Source organism: Takifugu flavidus, chromosome 7 (assembly GCF_003711565.1).
Source record: "Takifugu flavidus isolate HTHZ2018 chromosome 7, ASM371156v2, whole genome shotgun sequence".
Taxonomy (NCBI): domain Eukaryota; kingdom Metazoa; phylum Chordata; class Actinopteri; order Tetraodontiformes; family Tetraodontidae; genus Takifugu; species Takifugu flavidus.
Window position 1 is genome coordinate 1832348 of NC_079526.1, and position 17845 is coordinate 1850192.

Here is a 17845-nt window from a genome sequence, read left to right on the forward strand (position 1 = left end):
GTGGTGACACTGTGATGTTGGCTACTCAGCATGGCCACAGCGCCATGATGCTTTAAAGCAGATAAAGACTTTGGTTGTCTGATTGAAGCCACACAGTTACCATGGTGACATCTAGGGATATACCAAAACAAGCAGGCAATCATTAAAATGCAGGAAAAAAATCATGGGTTGATTGACATGTGAGAGGAAAAAAAGAGCAAAGAGTCAATTCTGGTGAAAACATCTATATGGAAGGAAAGTCATGCAGCACAGCAGGTGGAGACGAGGCAGCATCCTTAATGTTGGACTCATGGTCAGGGACCAAGTGCACGACAGAGAGGAGCGTGCACAGCATATAATGTCCAATAGACATATCTATCTATCTATCTATCTATCTATCTATCTATCTATCTATCTATCTATCTATCTATCTATCTATCTATCTATCTATCTATCTATCTATCTATCTATCTATCTATCTATCTCTATCTATCTATCTATCCGCCCGCCCGCCCGCCCGTCCGTCCGTCCGTCTGTCCGTCTAGTTTGGTGATTTTTCTTTCTAATTTCCTGAATAGTCCTTAACTAACACTAATATCCCATGTTTTTTCAAGATTTTCAACAGTCTGAGCAGATGTGCCACAACCTTTACAAATGATGTCTCCTCTCATGGGAGGGGAGAGGAAGGGAGGGGAGGGGAGAAGGGGGGGAGAGGAGAAGGGGGTGAGAGGAGAGGAGGAGGGGAGTAAAGGAGGGGAGAGGAGCAGTGACCATGCAGATGAACCATGCCGGTCAGTCAGTGAAGACAATTAAAACTAGACAATCATGCTGCAGACGATGTCAGTGGAGAGAACCAGTCAGCAGATTTTGGGAAATGAGCTGAAACTCTGGATTCTATCACCAGTCTGAGAAGAGCAAATGTGACCAGTATCACTGGACTAAAGGGATCCAAGTCGGACCTAAAGAACCAAACAAGATCTAACAAGAACCAGACAGACCTATGTTCATGTACCAAACACCAGAGGCCATAATCTCAGAAGTTCTTTCTTACTTCCTGCCTGCCTGTGATGAGCTGCAGACCAGTGCAGGCCCTTCAGAAGGTGTCTCTCTATGTCAGCGTCGGGATTGATGGGACCAGTGTGGAGGTCTGCAGCCACCACTACCATAATAACAGGCAGTAAGAATCCAGCTGCCAAAACTGGAGCCATTTAACCTAAACGTTTGTTTACATGATTGGCTGCTACGTGATGCTGGTTCATCCCAGAACTACAGTAAGAGCTGTGCCATCAGATTTTATCTTTAACGCACGTATATTATCACGACTTACTAATATTATTTCAGTGAACTCAGCCCACTCAACTCAACTCTACCGGCAGTTTATTTTAATTAATACAATGTATTTCTATGATTTCTGCTATTCTCTCCTCTACCTGTCCTCCCCCTTCTGTATTCATCTACAGAGCTGCATACTGACCTCCAACCCCGCTGACCCACTCAACTTGACTGTACCGGCAGCTAACTTTACTTAATATAATGTATTTCTGTATGTATTCTCTATGATCTATGCCCATTCTCTCCTCTCCTCTCCTACCTATTCTCTCCTCTACCTGTCCTCCCCCTTCTCCTCTCTCTCTACCCAGCCCCCATCAGCAGGAGGGTCCCCCTACATGAGCCTGGTCCTGCTCAAGGTTTCTTCCTGTTAAAGGGGAGTTTTTCCTTGCCACTGTTGCTTGTCTGGGGTCAGGCCCTGGGATTCTGGAAAGTGCCTAGAAACAATTTTGATTGTAAAAGACGCTATATAAATAAAGATTGATTGATTGATTGAATGAACATTATGATCATGTGACTTCTATGTGGAGACGATTTTATCCAAGCTCATTTCACAAAATGTCAGAAAATAGGCAGCATAAACCCATTCACAGTGTTGTTATTTAAAGACAGTAAAGGAGCAGAGGTTGGGGTGGGTGGGTTAGTTACTGTGGGATCAGGGGGGCTTAGAGGGAGGCCGGGACGAGCCTGCAGCGCCTGGCGCAGCACAGCTTCAGTCTGCCGGGCCTGCACTTTAAAGGGAAAAGAGCAAAAAATAACCAACCTTCCCGTTGATCTGAGCAGATTTGGATAGTATTTTTGGATGGCAGGGTGCAGTGAAGATGCAGGGATTTAAGATCAAGTGAGGAGGAAGAAATAAAGACAAAAGAAGAAATAGGAGCGAGAGGAAGAGACAAGGAGAAACAAAGAGAGTAAAACCAGCAAATATCTGCACGTCCATTAGTGAGCCTGAATCACCACTCTCACCACTCACAAGAGAAGGGGGAGGGAGGGAGGGAGAGAGGGGGAGAGGGGGAAGGAGGAAGAAAGGTCGAGAGAGGGAGGGAGATGGAGTGAGAGGGGGAGGGAGGGCGGGGGAGAGGGAGGAAGAAAGGGAGAGAGTGGGAAGGGGGGGAGAGGGGGGGAGGGAGAGGGGGGGGTCATTTGTTCATATTCACTCACAGTCACTTGAGTTTACTGTCCACTATAAATCTGCTGATTGGAACCATTTACCATGATCCCTGTATTCATAGTGATCCAGTAATGTCAGGTGAAGGTTTAGATCTAGTTCATTAGGATGTAAACAGTTGCATCATGGGAGGAGCCTCGGCAGTATGAACCTATGGCTGCTTCTGAATGATGGAGTGAGCGTTGGATGTGCGCAAGATGAAACAAGACTTTCAAGTGTTGGGCATCTTCAGTGACTGACAACAGCAGAAAGAAGCTGTCTGAAGCTGCGAGAACCTGCAAAGCCGGACGTAAATGTAAAAAACAGACGGTTTAACGACGCGCTTAAAGAATTCACCCCTTAGAAACTGTGACGAGTTCAAAAACATCACATGATCTGCCCTCTGATCAACCTGTCCGCATCATCTGCACGTGTAGATGGTGTTGTAGAATAGAACATTAGGTCTTGTTTACATTTCTGTTAACAGGTTTTTGAGGCTTAAGAGCTGATGGAAAGACCTCCTGGATGCTGGTCCTCGTCCTTCCCTATTTCACACTGATGCGTTGGTTTAAGGGCGCTGGGAAACAGGCCTCCACACGCAGTCGTCTCTCTCCCATTAACAAAGGCAGAAGTTCAGCCAAATGCGATGAGTCAAAACAAGCGTGCCGAGACGCTGAAGGGAGGTCGCTCAAGCTAAACTAGCCTGCAATCGAGGTAAATAGATCAGTCAGGAAGACAGATGATGGCTGCGACTGTAGGGGAACGGACACGTTTGGCTGCCTCTGCTGAATGGTGGGAATCTAACCTCCACGTTAGCTCTCAGGAGTAGGCCGGGGGGCCTGCGGGGGGTCTTACCTCGGACGTAGAGATTGGCTGGAGCTGAATATCGCGTCCCAGCACTGTTGACTGCCACACACTCGTACTTGCCCTGGTCTGACTCCTCACTGTTCTCAACCTGAAGAGCTCCTGTGGAACAAAAAGGATAAATGCTTCACCCTGGAAGAGCTGGAAGGGAATGAATTTAAAGCCCCCGATGGGGTGAGAAGCACAACTCAGTTTGAGAAAAAATGTATGAGTCAATGTACCTTCATTCATTGAGACTGTGACGAATAAATATGAATGATAAGCGTATTAAGGTTGCTGTCAGATGTCGTGACGCCATTGTCGTGGACTGACTGTGATATCATGCGGTTCCACAGTCAACAGTAAAAAAGTGAAAATGACATGTTGGAGAACATATTTCAGAATAAACTCCTGAAATTTATTATGAAATGGTTTGTAAAAGAATGCACAGACCAACGAATCTCAAGAATGTCCCCATCACTCTGTCATTAATGGATCTTCAGGACCTTCTGTTGGCACACCTAAATATAGTAAATCCCCCAGTTCTTCTAGGGCTTGAGCTGAATATGGTAGTAAATAAAAGCATGAATGATGAGGCCCCAAAATAAGGAGAACACAGTATCACCACAGTGAGCTGCAGCCTACAACACAGACAGCACAGACCACCACGTTGTAGCCGCAGGAACCGTGACCGGTGTGAGCCACTGTGGGATGAGATCCTCAGAACCACCGTTGGCACCATGGACGTCTGCTGTGTCCAGCGCAGACTCAGCAGGAGCTCCACCAGGAAACAAATCATTTGTCTCATCAATGGTGAGTCCAGACAGTGTGTGCATGTGCATGTGCGTGTGTGTGTGTGTGTGTGCCTGCGCTTGATCAGCCTGTCAGCTGATTTTTCCCTTTTGATTTTGGTTTCATTGGTAAATCTCAAATCTCTGTTTTGTCCAACCATGTAATTAATAAATTGTTCCATCTGGAATATTTCATTGAAAGAAATCTGGCACGTGGGATTTTAGTGTTCGCTTTATTTATTTACGACCTCTGGTTTCAGCATGGGGAAAAAATATAATGCGTAAGATTCTTTGTTTACAGAAAGGGAACACAGAGATGGACATAATGAAAGACAAAGATGACGGGAGGAGGAGGTGGAGCAGGAGACGGGACGATGGGGGGGGTGATTGGGTGTTTTCTGTGTACTCAGCATTCTTACCTCTAATTGGTGTACCACCTGGTGAGGTAATATGAATGCAAATAAGATTAAGAGATAACCATTAGTTAATGAAGTATAGCTGAAAAGTGACACAGAGAAAGACATGAATGGCAGGACCGAGGACACAGTAGAGATTCCATTGCTCATATATCTCCACAAGGCTGCGTGATCTAGACCTTCATCACGCCGTCCCTAACACCAGATGACACTGAGCTCAGAACTAAACTAACTATGATTGGATGAATTGTCACAACTTGTGCTTAAACCACTGTTTAGAGAGTAAAAATCCATTTTCATATTTGTAGATCAGTGGTAGAGGTTTCTTTCTAAACCTCACGTCTTCCTGATTGAAAATGTGAGATCATATGCAGCAAACAGTAAAGATAATGGTGCTTATTATGCAGATGCAGCCATCTGGATAATTGAGCTGGAGGGAACAGAGGCGTGTCGGTACAAGGCCGTGGAAGCTGTGTGGCCCCCGGCGCACGGTCAAAGGGACATCAGCAGCTTCCAGAGAGCCGGTGGGACTGGCACCTGTCATGATTCCAGTTATTGGTGCACTTCACAGACACGTCCATGACAGGATTTCATTGTGAAAAATAATAGGACTTTATTATGTTTTCACAATGTTATGATTGAGGATTCTTTTAGGTCCATTAGCCAAGAAAATATTTGCAGAGTATCAAAGTCCCGTGGGTCATATTAGTGGCTGGGAATGGTAGCGTAGTGGCTCATACTGGTCTCCAGCATGTGAAACTGTCTAAAGTCAACTGTCAATCTTTGGCCACTTTCTTTATCGTGTCAATAAATAAATAATAAAAGTTTTAGATGTTTTGGGGGCTTTTTGGTGTGTGAATCTAGGGTTGTAATGTCAAGGGATATACAGTAATGAGATGTAAATTGGCAGTTTCATTACATTTCCTGTTTATGAGCTAGCCGATAAGCTATTAGTGATGCATGACGAGGTGAGGTGAAGGTCCACAACAGTCGTGTGGGTGTCCACAATAGCTACAATAACTAATAGCGAATGGCAGTAATGTTTTAGTATCAAACCCACAGAGTGAAGCCAAGATAGGATGATCTTTGACTTCACTTTTGTTTTGCTGTATGTGTTTGTCTGTGCTGACGGTGCCAGATCGAAACAAATAGCTCAGACTGGGCATTAAAGCCACTGATCTCCTAAAGCCTGTCTCTCCAGCCCCTTTCACACCGGCCAGAAACCCAGGTAGTCCTGATATTTGAGGACAATGCGAACAGGAAAGAATCGGCATTTAAATCCACCTGATCTGACGTTTCTGTTCCAGCTTTTCATCAGCTCAGCTTCAATCAGCATGAGTTATGAGTGACAGGCCGGGTGCTGGATCCCCTTATTTTAATGTGAAAGAGGTGTCAGCTCCCCCGGGGCCTCACTGATGGAGAACGTGTCCATTTTTCTTGTTGCAAGGAGAGCCAGTTAGGTCTATTTTGTGGGGTTTGGAATAATTTGGCAGCAAACAAACATTTTCTATTTCCTTAGAGAAAGTGAGAGAAAGGTCAGCTGTCAGGCTGCTCAACATATAGTTGTTCAGCTGGAGGCCACGCAGCGTTTCAGTGAGCTGGCTGGTGGTTTGGTGGGTGAGGAGGAGCCTGGCTCATCTCACGTGGCTTCTGCTGCTCAGTGCTTATGGATGACCATCATCTCCATACCATACCAATTTAAATGTATTTCTTTACTGTTTCAACCGTGTCTCATGCCTGATGTATATCATCCGTAATGATTCGCAGCTTGAATAAACTGAAACCTCTGATGCATCGAGTCACAGATCTTGTTCTGGCTGGTGGCTGTACTGTATATACGGTGTAGAAATGTAGACCTAAATACCAGAGGCCGTCATCAGAGCCGAGAGCCAACATAATGAGGAGGGCGCCTCACCTGAGCGCAGCTGTTTGATGCGGCCGTTGGTGAGGTCCACAGGGAGGAAGTCTTTGAACCAGTGGATCTCTGGGTCGGGGTTACCACTGGCAGCACACAGCATGGTAGCTGTGCGTGTCAACTCCACGACTTTCAGCTGAGGCCCCATGTCAATGGTGGGGAATCCGTGAGGTATCTGGTCCTCTGAGAAACAGATGCAACACATGGATGTAAAGTGGCTTCTAGTCAGGCTCCCGCTGTTGTCCAAGAGGACTGTGCGGTTTGAAGTATGTTGTCCCACAACCTTAACGCTCCACCTGCTGATGCCTGCAGTGGTTACGACAACCAGTAATTACTACAACTACAAGCAAGCATTTAAGTTACACTCCCACGTAAACTTTCCAGATCAGTAAGCATCTCACAGACTGGAAAGTGTCTTATAACACAGAGTAGCTTCAATTAAACATGGAAAATCGAAACAATACAATTAGACCTGAGGTCTAGTTTGTTTTTGACCATAAAGAAAACACTTTAACTGTTATTGATGAGGACAGAGACATCACAATTCTGATGGCTGTAAGATACATTTAAAACTACATATCAGATAATTATTATTGACATTGTTGTGCTAACAATGCAGTATGTGTTGTTCAATCATAGGCAGGAGTTCCTGTGGAACATTGGGATTGGGGTTCAGAAGTGTAATTTCCTGAGAAGGTCAGGGAACCTTTCTTTCTGCTCGCAGTTTAAAAAGGGAATTTAGCATCCATTCTTCTTCTTCTTCTTGTCCTTAGTGCTATTAAAGCTGTTTCACACTTATTGCTGGTTGAGGACAGGACCTGATGCTGTTGGGCCTGAGGACAACTTCACAGAGGGGACAGAACCACACAGGGACTCACGCTCCAGTTGGAATATTGAACGGAGAGACATAACCTCCTCATCAATGTTGCCATTTAAAGACATTTAACACTGCATTTAGCTAAGCTACACACATATTAAGTCACCTATAGTAGGCAAAAGATGAAAGTAAAAGATTACATATAACATATAAATAAGGAACGTTTTAGAGAAGGGGCAAGGGCTGATTCCTTATTTCTAAAGTCTGAGTAATTTAATGACAAATGGCCTTTTGCTCTTGGCTCATTCAACACTCGGAGTCCTGACAACAGTGTCCTTTACTCACTGCGTGCAGCTAGAAAGAGAAATCAAGTTCCATAATTCTCAATATCACCAGCAAGAACATCAGAGATCTGGGCTGAAGGCAACAAATAAACGTCTAAATCTGTCACGAATCTGACATCTTTAATTACTTCTTTATCAGCCTGTAACAGTGAGCAGCTTCCCTGTCTGCGGTGGGTGCGTGTTTGTTCCTCCAGGCTCTAATAATCAAGACGCTGGCATGCTGTGTGTTGATAAATGATGGAGTGGAGTGGAGTCTAAAAACAGCTTCAGCGTGGAGCTCATGATGGAACCATCATGAGGCAGGAACCACAGGTGGGAGACGGGAAATAAGCTTTCAGCACAGATGTAAAGATTAGACTCCAGAGCATCAAGGTGGTTTTTACAGATAGGGAAGGAACATCTCCTTCAGCCAGAGGGAGCACAGCAGGGCTGTTCAGTCAGCCCACAGGAACTCATTCTAGTCTGCAACGAAGGTTTTCAGAAGATCTGTGCGAGTCCTTAATGAAGGACATCACAGTTGCCATTCATCTGTCATTTACCTAGAGCCCAGAACCACAAACATTGTTGCCTCGGAGGACAATCTGTGTCACAGTGGTGACTCCCTCTGTCCTTAGGGTTAGGGTTAGGTTAGAGTTAGGGTTACGGTTATAGTTAGGGTTGAGGTTACATTAGGGTTAGAGTTAGGGTTAGGTTCGGTTAGGGGTAGGGGTAAGGGTAAGTTTAGGGTTAGGGTTAGGTTAGAGTTAGGATTAGTGTAAGGGTTATAGTTAGGATTAGGTCACCGACGATTAGGTCACCGACAGTCACCGACGCACCCACAACTGTCTGCAACTACACTCTGGTGGAGTACAACCAGTATCATCATCACCATGGCAACTGGTCTGTTACTTATTGCATTTTTCTTCCCAAAAGTCTCAACATGGAGCGAATGGTTAACAAGTGATCTTTTTTAAAACATTTGCATTTATTTAACCTTTATTTATCCAGGTGAAATGTCTGTAAACATTTCAAACGTCCTCTCAAAGGAAAAAAGTCCTTCATGTTGTCCTTCTTGGAGACATTTGATTTGCATGTAAAACTGGAGACAGACTGAGTCAGAGGTCTTTGTTTATGAGGCTGACGGTTTTCTACATTAGACATAAAAGATTCCGTTTTCAGCTTTATTAAGCTCAGTTAAAGGGTCCTCTGTCCCTGAACTTCCTATGTGGGACCTGCTGTCCTCTGTCCCTGAACTTTCTGTGTGGGACCTGCCATCTTCTGTCCCTGAACTGCTGTCCTCTGTCCTCTGTCCCTGAAGTTCCTGTGTAGAACCTGCTGTCCTATGTCCCTTAACTTATTGTGAAGGACTTGCTGTCCTCTGTCCCTGAACTTACTGTGAAGGACTTGCTGTCCTCTGTCTTTGTCTCAGGATAATCCAACAGCAGATGTGAATTCTTTGTTTGAAATTCCCGCAAAAACACGACTGCCTTTGATGCCGTTGCCATTCCTTGTGCGGTCTGGAGTTGAGAAAGAAGCAGGATTCCAGCAGGGATTTGAGGGCTACGCCAGCTAACGTTTCACAACATATTGTGAGTGTGTGAACAGGAGGCCCTGGTGTATCACACTCACTCTTCAGGTTACTCTGTCTGGAACACAATAGCTGCACTGGCAGGAAAACAAAAGCAGAAGGTGGAGCAGCGCTAAGCGGGATTCTAACTGGTTTACGGCTCCAGTCTTTGGCCTGGTCCTCCACACAGGAGTCTGAGCAACAGGTTGAGTTGTTCACAGAAAACTGAGAAATTTCCTTTTGGAAAAGGAGGATCATGCTGAGACATTTAGGGTGTGTCTAGATTTTGGTTTGTAAAAGTCAGGAGAGGCCCCCTCAGCTGAAGGAGAGTGTGGTTCAGTGGCTCAGTAATCTACACACACACACACACACACACAGCTCCAGGATGTTTGATCTTCAGGATCAGAATAAAGATGAGGTTGCGCAACAGAACAAAATCTTTCTGAAAACACATCTGAAGGGTTGAAATCCTTGTGTTGGGATCACACATGAAATCTTTAGACATTCTAATGAGATTAGATCATCCATCCATCCATCCATCCATCCATCCATCCATCCATCCATCCATCTATCCATCCATCCATCCATCCATCCATCCATCCATCCATCCATCCATCATGGAGGTTGGATGGCCATGGGGACAGTAGCCTAACCATAGTGGCCCAGTCCTTCCTACGACTTCTCCTGTCCAGGGGCATCCTGAGGCGTTGCCATGACACCTGAGAGGAATTGTCATTATCCATTGATACAAATGAGGCCGCTGCTTTTTAAACCATCTCTTGTGTAAGCGACTGACGTCTTTTTGCTGATTTATAACCTGAATGAACGATGCGGGAGAAAAGTTGCCTCTCCTTGAACATCCGTCTGCCCGACACACATTTTGTAAAGACGTCATTAGTAATTTTACTTTTAAACATCCAAGCTTCGTAGAAGCATTATTAACAGAACGCTAGCGGATGAGAGCGTTGCAGTTTCGTGTGTGTGTAGAAGCGAGAGGGGAAAAGGTGTGGGAGTGGCAGCAGCACTTTACCTTCTAACACAGTCAGCTTGGCGCTGGTGTTGATCTCTCCAGCACTGTTGGTGGCCGTGCATTCATAAATGGCTTCATCACGATGGGTCCTCAAAGGCTGAATACGCAGCACCGAGCCTGAACCATTATCAAAGTCAATCACCTGAGGACACAAAATGTTTAAACATTATTCTCATTAATCCGAATAAGAAAAAAATCCAACGAGCAACACGTGAAATGCTGTTGAGATCCAACAAGCTAAGTGTCAGCCACTGGTTCAAAGGTTGGTCACTATCAGATAAAGCACAGACTGCAGCTCCTTTGGAACAAAGCAAATTAATTCTGGTTAGGTTCTTAAATAAATACCATAATCTCAAAGCTGAGGACCTGAAGCGCGAACTTAACTGTTCTGAAGGAACAGACGTGTTTGACCATGTTACCTGGTGTGAGGACCATGGTTCCTGACATAGATGAGCTTGACTGGTCAACAGGTATGAGTGAGCTGCCAGAAGCAGTTCCAAATCAGTCAAAGTCACATTCTCGTCCTAATGAGCAACACGTAGGCCTGCAGTCTCTTCCTTTCACAGCAGGACCTCGTCTCGGTGATCAGAAGGTTCAGACTTAGGGAAGCATTTCAACCTTCATTCAACTTAGGTGGAACCATTTACCATTTCTCCTCGCCACTGTCCCGGTACATACCTATTATACCCTGAACTCCACCAAGTATATGAGAACTAATACATTTGCTGTTCAAGTCCTGTACGCCTTGATATACGCAAATCAACAAAGATTTTAAAGCAAACAGATAGTAGAGTGACAGTAACAATCATGTTAAAGTGTGCTCATAGATAATTGAATTAAATGAAATGACTGGGTGCACGTAAATTATGTTTTTTTCAGTTAACTGACTGTTGATCAGATGAAGAGCCTGTGTGTGTGTGTGTGTGTGTGTGGGGGGGGGGGGGGTCCATCCTCCCTCCTATACTCAGCAGCAATCAACAGCTTGAGTAATGTAAAGCTGACATGAAGGAAGATCCAATTATTCACAGTGAGCTGCAACTTTGTGTCTGTGTTCACAAGACTGAGGTCACGCTGCTGACGGGAGGTTTGGTAACTTCTGCAGTTTTACTGAGTCCAGCAGGATGTCTCGGTTCTGACCCGGATGCAGACGCTGCATGCATGCAGTATCATAGCCCTGGGCCCGGGCTCTGCCTGGAGCCTCTTCGGTGGGTTCGGGGCGTCTGTCTGTCCGTCTGATCCTCCCGCCTATGACTGTGGCTGCTCATCACCCCGAGTGGATGAACAGTCCACCAATAGTCAGTGGACCAGCCAGACAGACAGACAGGCAGGCAGGCAGACAGGCAGGCAGGCAGGCAGACAGCCATACAGACAGACAGGCAGAGTGTGAACAGTCTCAGTCTGTGTGAGTTCTGCCTTGAAATCGCAGCACTCGTTTACGTCTTCTTTGAGAAGACGTCAGTCCAGACCACACCAGTGCCGCATTTCACACTGGTCGGGACGTCCTGTATAGGAACACCCCGTGCACTCTTTCATATACAGCACCAGATGTTTCATGTGCCTTCCTTCCAATCACTCTTTTACAGAAATCAAGGAACAAAGAGGTAAAGAAGAGCTCAGAAAACATGTTTATCTGGCTGAACCATTAAAAGATCCCTAAACCAGATGCAACCTGCATCACACCAGTCAGACAGGCTGTGGAATTGCAGAAGATTTTGGAGCGTTTCACCCACAGACCTGGATGACAGTGTACCGGAACAGCTTAATTCAACACCTGCAGCTCTCTGCAGGATCCAACATTGACTGCTTTAAAAGGCTCGTTTGCAGAAGCATATACATTAGAAATGAGCTCCAGCGTGCAGAGCAGCATCGCCGCGGCTAATCACACATGCTGCTCACAAGATAGCTCGCTGTGCATAAAAACGGCGGCTGGTAATCTTTTTCGCTCTCTCCAGCATAATCCACTTTCGGCACCGAGCAGAGAGCTAATGAGAGGTGAAGCTAAGAAAGGAAAGGTCTGGACATCTACACACAGGGATTTGGATTATTTTTTCGGCAGAACTCTACCTCAAAGCGTTGAGAGCTGACTTTCTTCCCCTTCTTCATCCAGGTGATGCGAGGTTTGGGGTCACCTACTGCCTGGCATACAAACGATGCCACTCCTCCAGAAATCCCCGTCTGATCATTGGGGGACTTGATGAAGCTGGGCATGCCTGCCAGAGAGAGGTGAGGAGGCTCAAGACACGGGTGGAGGCAACAATCTGTGACACTGAAACAACTCTTGCAAACACCAGAAAATGTCAGTGAAACACACAAGTCTCTTATTTGGAATCCATGTTTGGACTGTGTCAGGGTTTTTTCTAACCAGAATCTCTTCTGAAGGTCTAGGATGAACCACGAGTCAAAAGTTTGAAAACACCTTCCAATCAATCTTGAGTCCGTCCCAGTTGCAGGTCCACCTCACTAACTCTTCGCAGGGCCCTTCTTGTTGCATGTATAATTGCGTGAATAAGATGTGTAAATAAGGGCACATACATGGAGCAGCACTCTGACAAGAACAGCCTTCTGGGTCTGATTAATGTATGTTCAGAACATTGTCTCCAAAACCCTATAGACACTGCAGAAAAGGCTGTTTCAAGCTTTAGTGTTGTGTATTATTATAACGCTGGCAGGTCAGTCAAATTTAACTTCATTTAAAAAGCATCTGTTACACTCCAGATTGTCTCTTGGACCTTTACAGAACCCAGAACTTTTCCGCCAAAACAAGCAAGAGTGGTGGAAAACCTCCCTTTAGCAGGAAGAAACCTTGAACTAACTAACTTACTACTTCCATATCTAAGCGAGGCTGATGCATGCGTGCAGAGACAGGGAACTGTCTCTGAAGAGCTGCAGACACACGGCGCTGGATGAGATTAGCACAAGCTGCTTGGAGCTCCGCAGTCAAGACTCAACTCAGCCTCAGCTCAAACTCCGACACATGTAACAATGACATTTTCTCCATTTTCTCCAAAATAGCTCTTCGCTTATTGGTATGAAAGACCGTAGCAGCTAGCAGTAACGAGGTTATCTGATGTGTGAAGCCTGGTGTCGTGTCTGGAGGATCACATTTGCACTCACTCTCCTCATGAGACGGCAGCACCAGTGTGGTCAGCAACAGGAGATGCAAAGCCCCAACTCTGAGCCCCATGGTCTGGCTGCTCTCTGTGGCCGTGGCGCCGCGACAGGTTCACTGTGACCTCACAGAAACGTTGAGAAAAACCTGCAGAAATACAGACAGCTTAGCAGGTTAGCGTAGCATCTCGCAGTTTCAGCTGTTTTCGTTCAAGTGAGCGATCTGCTACATCAACGCTAATTAACATCAGAACATGCAGAAAAAAAAGCCCCACTTTGACAAACATTTAAAGACAGAATATGCAGGAGCTGTCAGGAGGACACACACACACACACAAACGCACACACCAGAGAAAGAGTTCTGTCTAACAGCTAAGAACTGGGGAGGGTTTGGGTAGTTTTATACACTGCCTTTGACGTGTCATTAGTTGAGCAACGGCAGGAAAGGAGGAGGAGAAAGTTTTCAGCCTGCCTGAATTTACAGCCTTTTTCTGTACCACTCCTATTACAGCTGCAATTTGTTCACATTCCCTCCTCCTCCCAGATGTGAGCACAGACAGAATGCAACCTCCCCAACGTGCACAACTGTAACACAGCGCTGCATTACCAGCCCACTTAAGCAAAAGAACAAGCTGTTCCTTTGCACAGTTGTTTTTGGGCAGAGATCTGAGATGATTTAACACCCTGATAATGAAGCACGATGTAAGAAAATGTCTCCATAATCAATATCCCCTCATCTTCTTTGCTCGGCTCTGTCTGCAGAAACACCCATTACTGGTCCGCAGACGCCGATTAGCCTCCTCGTCTCTGTCTGGAGACTCAGAGAGACTCAGTTCTGCCTGCAGTGGGTCTTATTCACTTACTTCCTCCCGGGCGGCAGGGAGGAAATATTTCATAAATTTTAATGGAATATTACATTTCTACATACATCTAAACCTGCTTCACTAGTTCTAATTTAATTGCTGTAGTTTTTCCTATTTTGTTGCTGTTATTGGCAAAAGTTCTGGTTCTGGTGTGGCTGTACCAGTAGCAACTACCTCAGTCTGTAGTGGATGGGGCTGGGAAACGGTTCTTGGTTTAAACCCCAGTGTGGGCAAAATATGGAAGGTGTGTAGTATCTGAAGCCTGTGTATCTACTCTCTGCAGGCCTTGACCTCTGTAAGACCCTAACTTGTTTCTCAGACACTTTGGAGCCATCTTACACGTGTTCCATATGTGTTCAGCTGTGTTTATATGTGCTCGTGATTGAATGTCTTGTTTTTCCCCTATGGGGAGTTGCTGTGAGGCAGTCCCGGGGCCCACTTCTTCTTATGGACCGGACACTATACCATTTGGTTAGCTATATAGCGTTATGAGGTCATCAGAAAAGAATGTGTTTACTTGACCATATAAAAGGAGCTACCGAAGTAAGCACTTCAGAGATCTTCACCATCAGGACCACGAAACCTCCCTCGGGCAAGCTGCAGCGTCCGATAGATACCTGACTGTTCTGTCCAATAAACATCTCTTATAACCAAGTCGATGTCTGTGAAGATTCCTTCCTCATCAACACCTCTGGATTACCACCAGAAGAAATTCACCACAGGTGTTCTGGTAATGTAATGTGTTCTGAGCAAGGTGCCAAACCCCCACATGCAATGTTGCACTTTGTCTTTCAACTTGGGAAGGAAATTTAAAAATAGCTGTCAATGACAAAGTGATTCAGCCGTTGGACTGATCCTCCAGTCATCCTGAAGCCGGCCCACTGCTCCTAGCTTCCATCATGTGGAGGTGAACGAACAATCAGCATCTACGAGCAAATACACCGACGCTACGGGAATATTTGACAAGACTAATGGGGTCCGTCGACTAAGGATCGGTAGCTGACTCAGAACTAACTCGACTTCCGGGTGAACAGGAGAGGTTTGACCATTTGATCTTTGACGTGTTCGGGAAGCTGAGCTGGCAGTCTGAGAGGAATCACCTCTGGTGGACTCACAGGACACCGACGCTCTAAACCATCAGTATCGACACACTCCACCCAACACTCAGACTCTGCGGGTTGCTGGTACAACCTTCAGGTAAATAACGGGTCGCTAGTAGCTCAGTCTGTTGGAGACTGGGCTGAGGAGCCTCAGTGCAGACAAAACATGAAGTTGTTCTAGTAGGTAGAACTTTTACAGCCCCGCAATGATCTGAAGACTCAGCCCCCTGCCTGTGACCCCCAAAAGTGAAAAAGTGGTTAAGAACTCTGATGAGCGCACTGCTGAGAGCAAAGCTTCAACCTGGATTGTGCCTGAACGGTACCGTGTCCCATGGCTCTCATGACAGGAAGTGACATCTCTCAACGGACCTCTGAACGGTGCTGAGCGGTTCTGTGTCTGCTGTGTGATAATTCAGTGGGTCTGAACCACTTCCTCTGTGAGAGTTGTGACGTGCGAAGAGTGGAAACAGCTCCAAAATAATGAGGTTTAATGGCAACAGAATAGTAAGAAGCATCACCGAGGCTGCAAAGATGCTCAACAGGAGAAAAATATTACTGTGAGTTCACAAGTTCTGCCTGCTAATGCGTAACTCGCCCCCCGAGGCTTCTCTATCTGCCCTCAGCTGTGCACTGAAAGGATCTGTCTGTGAAGGAGAGCTCAAAAATGGTGCAAGGATCTCTGCAGCTTTGGTCAAATACTTCCCTTTTTAATCCCGGCAACATGAATGAAAAGATGAAAAAGCTGATTGTGAATCAAAAGTTCCTCACGAAACCTTGATGAATGCCTTTGCAGCGGAGTGTGTCAGAGGCAGATAAACTGGATGATTCCACCTTTTATGTTTGCACTGCAAACCAAAAGAAATCACTCTTGTTGACCAAAAAGCAAAAGAAGAATAAAAAATAACAAGAGACATGATTTTGCCAACAGAACCCAGAAATTAGATCTTCATCAACTGAGGCGTAAAACCTGAACATGGGAACGAAAAAAGTGAGAATTGTTTCTCATCAACTTGATGTCAAACTTGTTAATTTGCAAAGAGCAGACAAAGAGCAGCAGAGCTCCCAGTTCACGAAGCTGCTGCTGCTGGAGCTTAGCTGATGTAGCACAGCGGACGCTTCTAAACGGACGTGGGTTCACCTACTATAAGTATAATAAATGTTTGAAGTATCTATTGATGAATAAACACCTATCAGCTCAAAAATGTACAAGCTGCTGAATTCTGCTGCTTTTCTCCACTTTGCTGGCCCTCAAAGTTAAACAGTGACGGTATGAGAGTCTGGATCTGGAGTAAAATGCATGAATTAGTTATTATGAACTGTATGATGTCAATAAACATCATTGTAATAGACAGTTTGACTGCAGCCAAACCTGCATTTTTTATCATCGCTTCATCTTTTTCACTCCGGAAGAGCTGATGGAAGAGACGAGCCGCTAACCTGAAGCATGACAGAGTTGTGAGCCGGTAATCAGCCTCAGTGAGCGTTTCTCCCCGGCGAAGGTTGTTATGAACAGACCTTTGTGGCTGCTGCACCAACATGTTTGGGATCCAGCCGAAGATCTTCAGTGGATTCAATATCCGAAAATAACAGCAGGCCTTTGCAACAAAAGGAAGGGGCTTCAGAAGGAGCAGGTGGCCCCGTGGAAGCTTTAAAGTCCCCCAAACCGCCAACGTCTGCTTACCTGCATCAAGCTGCATGGAGGAAGCACCTATGCTGAGGAGAATCAGGCCAGCAGCCTTCAGTAGTCTCTCAGAAGTGAACAATTCCCAGTTTCCCTCCAAGCCAGTGGAGTGCTGAGCCTGGGGGAGGTGCGCTGAGCTCAGCCACAGGTAGAAGCAGAGTTCTGCAGCAGCCTGATTGATCTGGAGGCTCTGAATCAGCCCCTCCTGCCTCCCTCTTGGGGGTGAAATGCAGTCTGAGGCCTGGTGAGCAGCCAATGTCTACATGCATGATGTCACAGGTGTTGGATTTCAGTGGGAGTCTGGGAGAGGTGGGGGGCAGGCCCAGCACAGGTGAGACAGACCCCTCCCCACTCCCTCATGACTCGACTGGCACCAGTGGCTCAGGTGTCTGCATTAAAGTCTTAAGATCAGACACAACCACAGATTTAAACATCTTAAACATTTCAAGATCTTAATTTAAAAGCAGGACATAAGTGGAAATAATAATTAGATTACCTTCACCCAGAGGTGTGTGTGTGTGTGTGTGTGTAAGAACTGTGTGAATTTTATGAGCCAAAACAGCAAAAAGCAGCTGAGATCTTCAGCTGAGATCTTCAGATGTCATTATCTGTGCCAGATGGAGCAGCGTGATCCTCCAGCCAGGTCAAGAATCTGGTTCCTAGCGATAGATTCCAAAGACCAAACTGATAATAGAATAAAACCCTTTCCAGCTGACTTCTGGATGTCAATGGTGACGTAAAGGCATCAGTGGCCTCAATATGAAGGTGGGATGGGATTTTGGAAGTCTTTGATCAGCGTTTTTTTGATCATTTCCATGCAGCTTTTACAGCGTTCAGACGATTAATCTGCTGGTAACTTTCATGTCAGCTGTAACACTGATAACCAAATCAAACACACGTCTATCTTAGATCTCATCTTATCTTCCTGCAGCAGTG

General features: G+C 45.7%; 1 protein-coding gene across 21 annotated transcripts in view; it reads right to left on the minus strand.

Moving 5' to 3' along the window:
- ptprfa (protein tyrosine phosphatase receptor type Fa) overlaps positions 1-17845 on the minus strand; it is a 62554-nt gene that overhangs the window by 31886 nt on the left and 12823 nt on the right. For 6 of the 21 annotated variants that reach the window (XM_057037159.1, XM_057037155.1, XM_057037154.1 and 3 more), the window contains exons 2-6: positions 13272-13413; positions 12222-12367; positions 10158-10299; positions 6421-6603; positions 3311-3421 (exon numbers count right to left, since the gene is read on the minus strand). In XM_057037159.1, the coding sequence (XP_056893139.1) occupies positions 3311-3421; positions 6421-6603; positions 10158-10299; positions 12222-12367; positions 13272-13341 (652 nt within the window). In that variant the 5' untranslated portion in view covers positions 13342-13413. Of the gene's footprint in view, positions 1-3310; positions 3422-4508; positions 4527-6420; positions 6604-10157; positions 10300-12221; positions 12368-13271; positions 13414-13613; positions 13753-16665; positions 16690-16743; positions 16768-16909; positions 17133-17845 lie in introns of those variants that run through there. The other 15 variants (XM_057037152.1, XM_057037151.1, XM_057037144.1 and 12 more) reach the window with 7 other exon arrangements.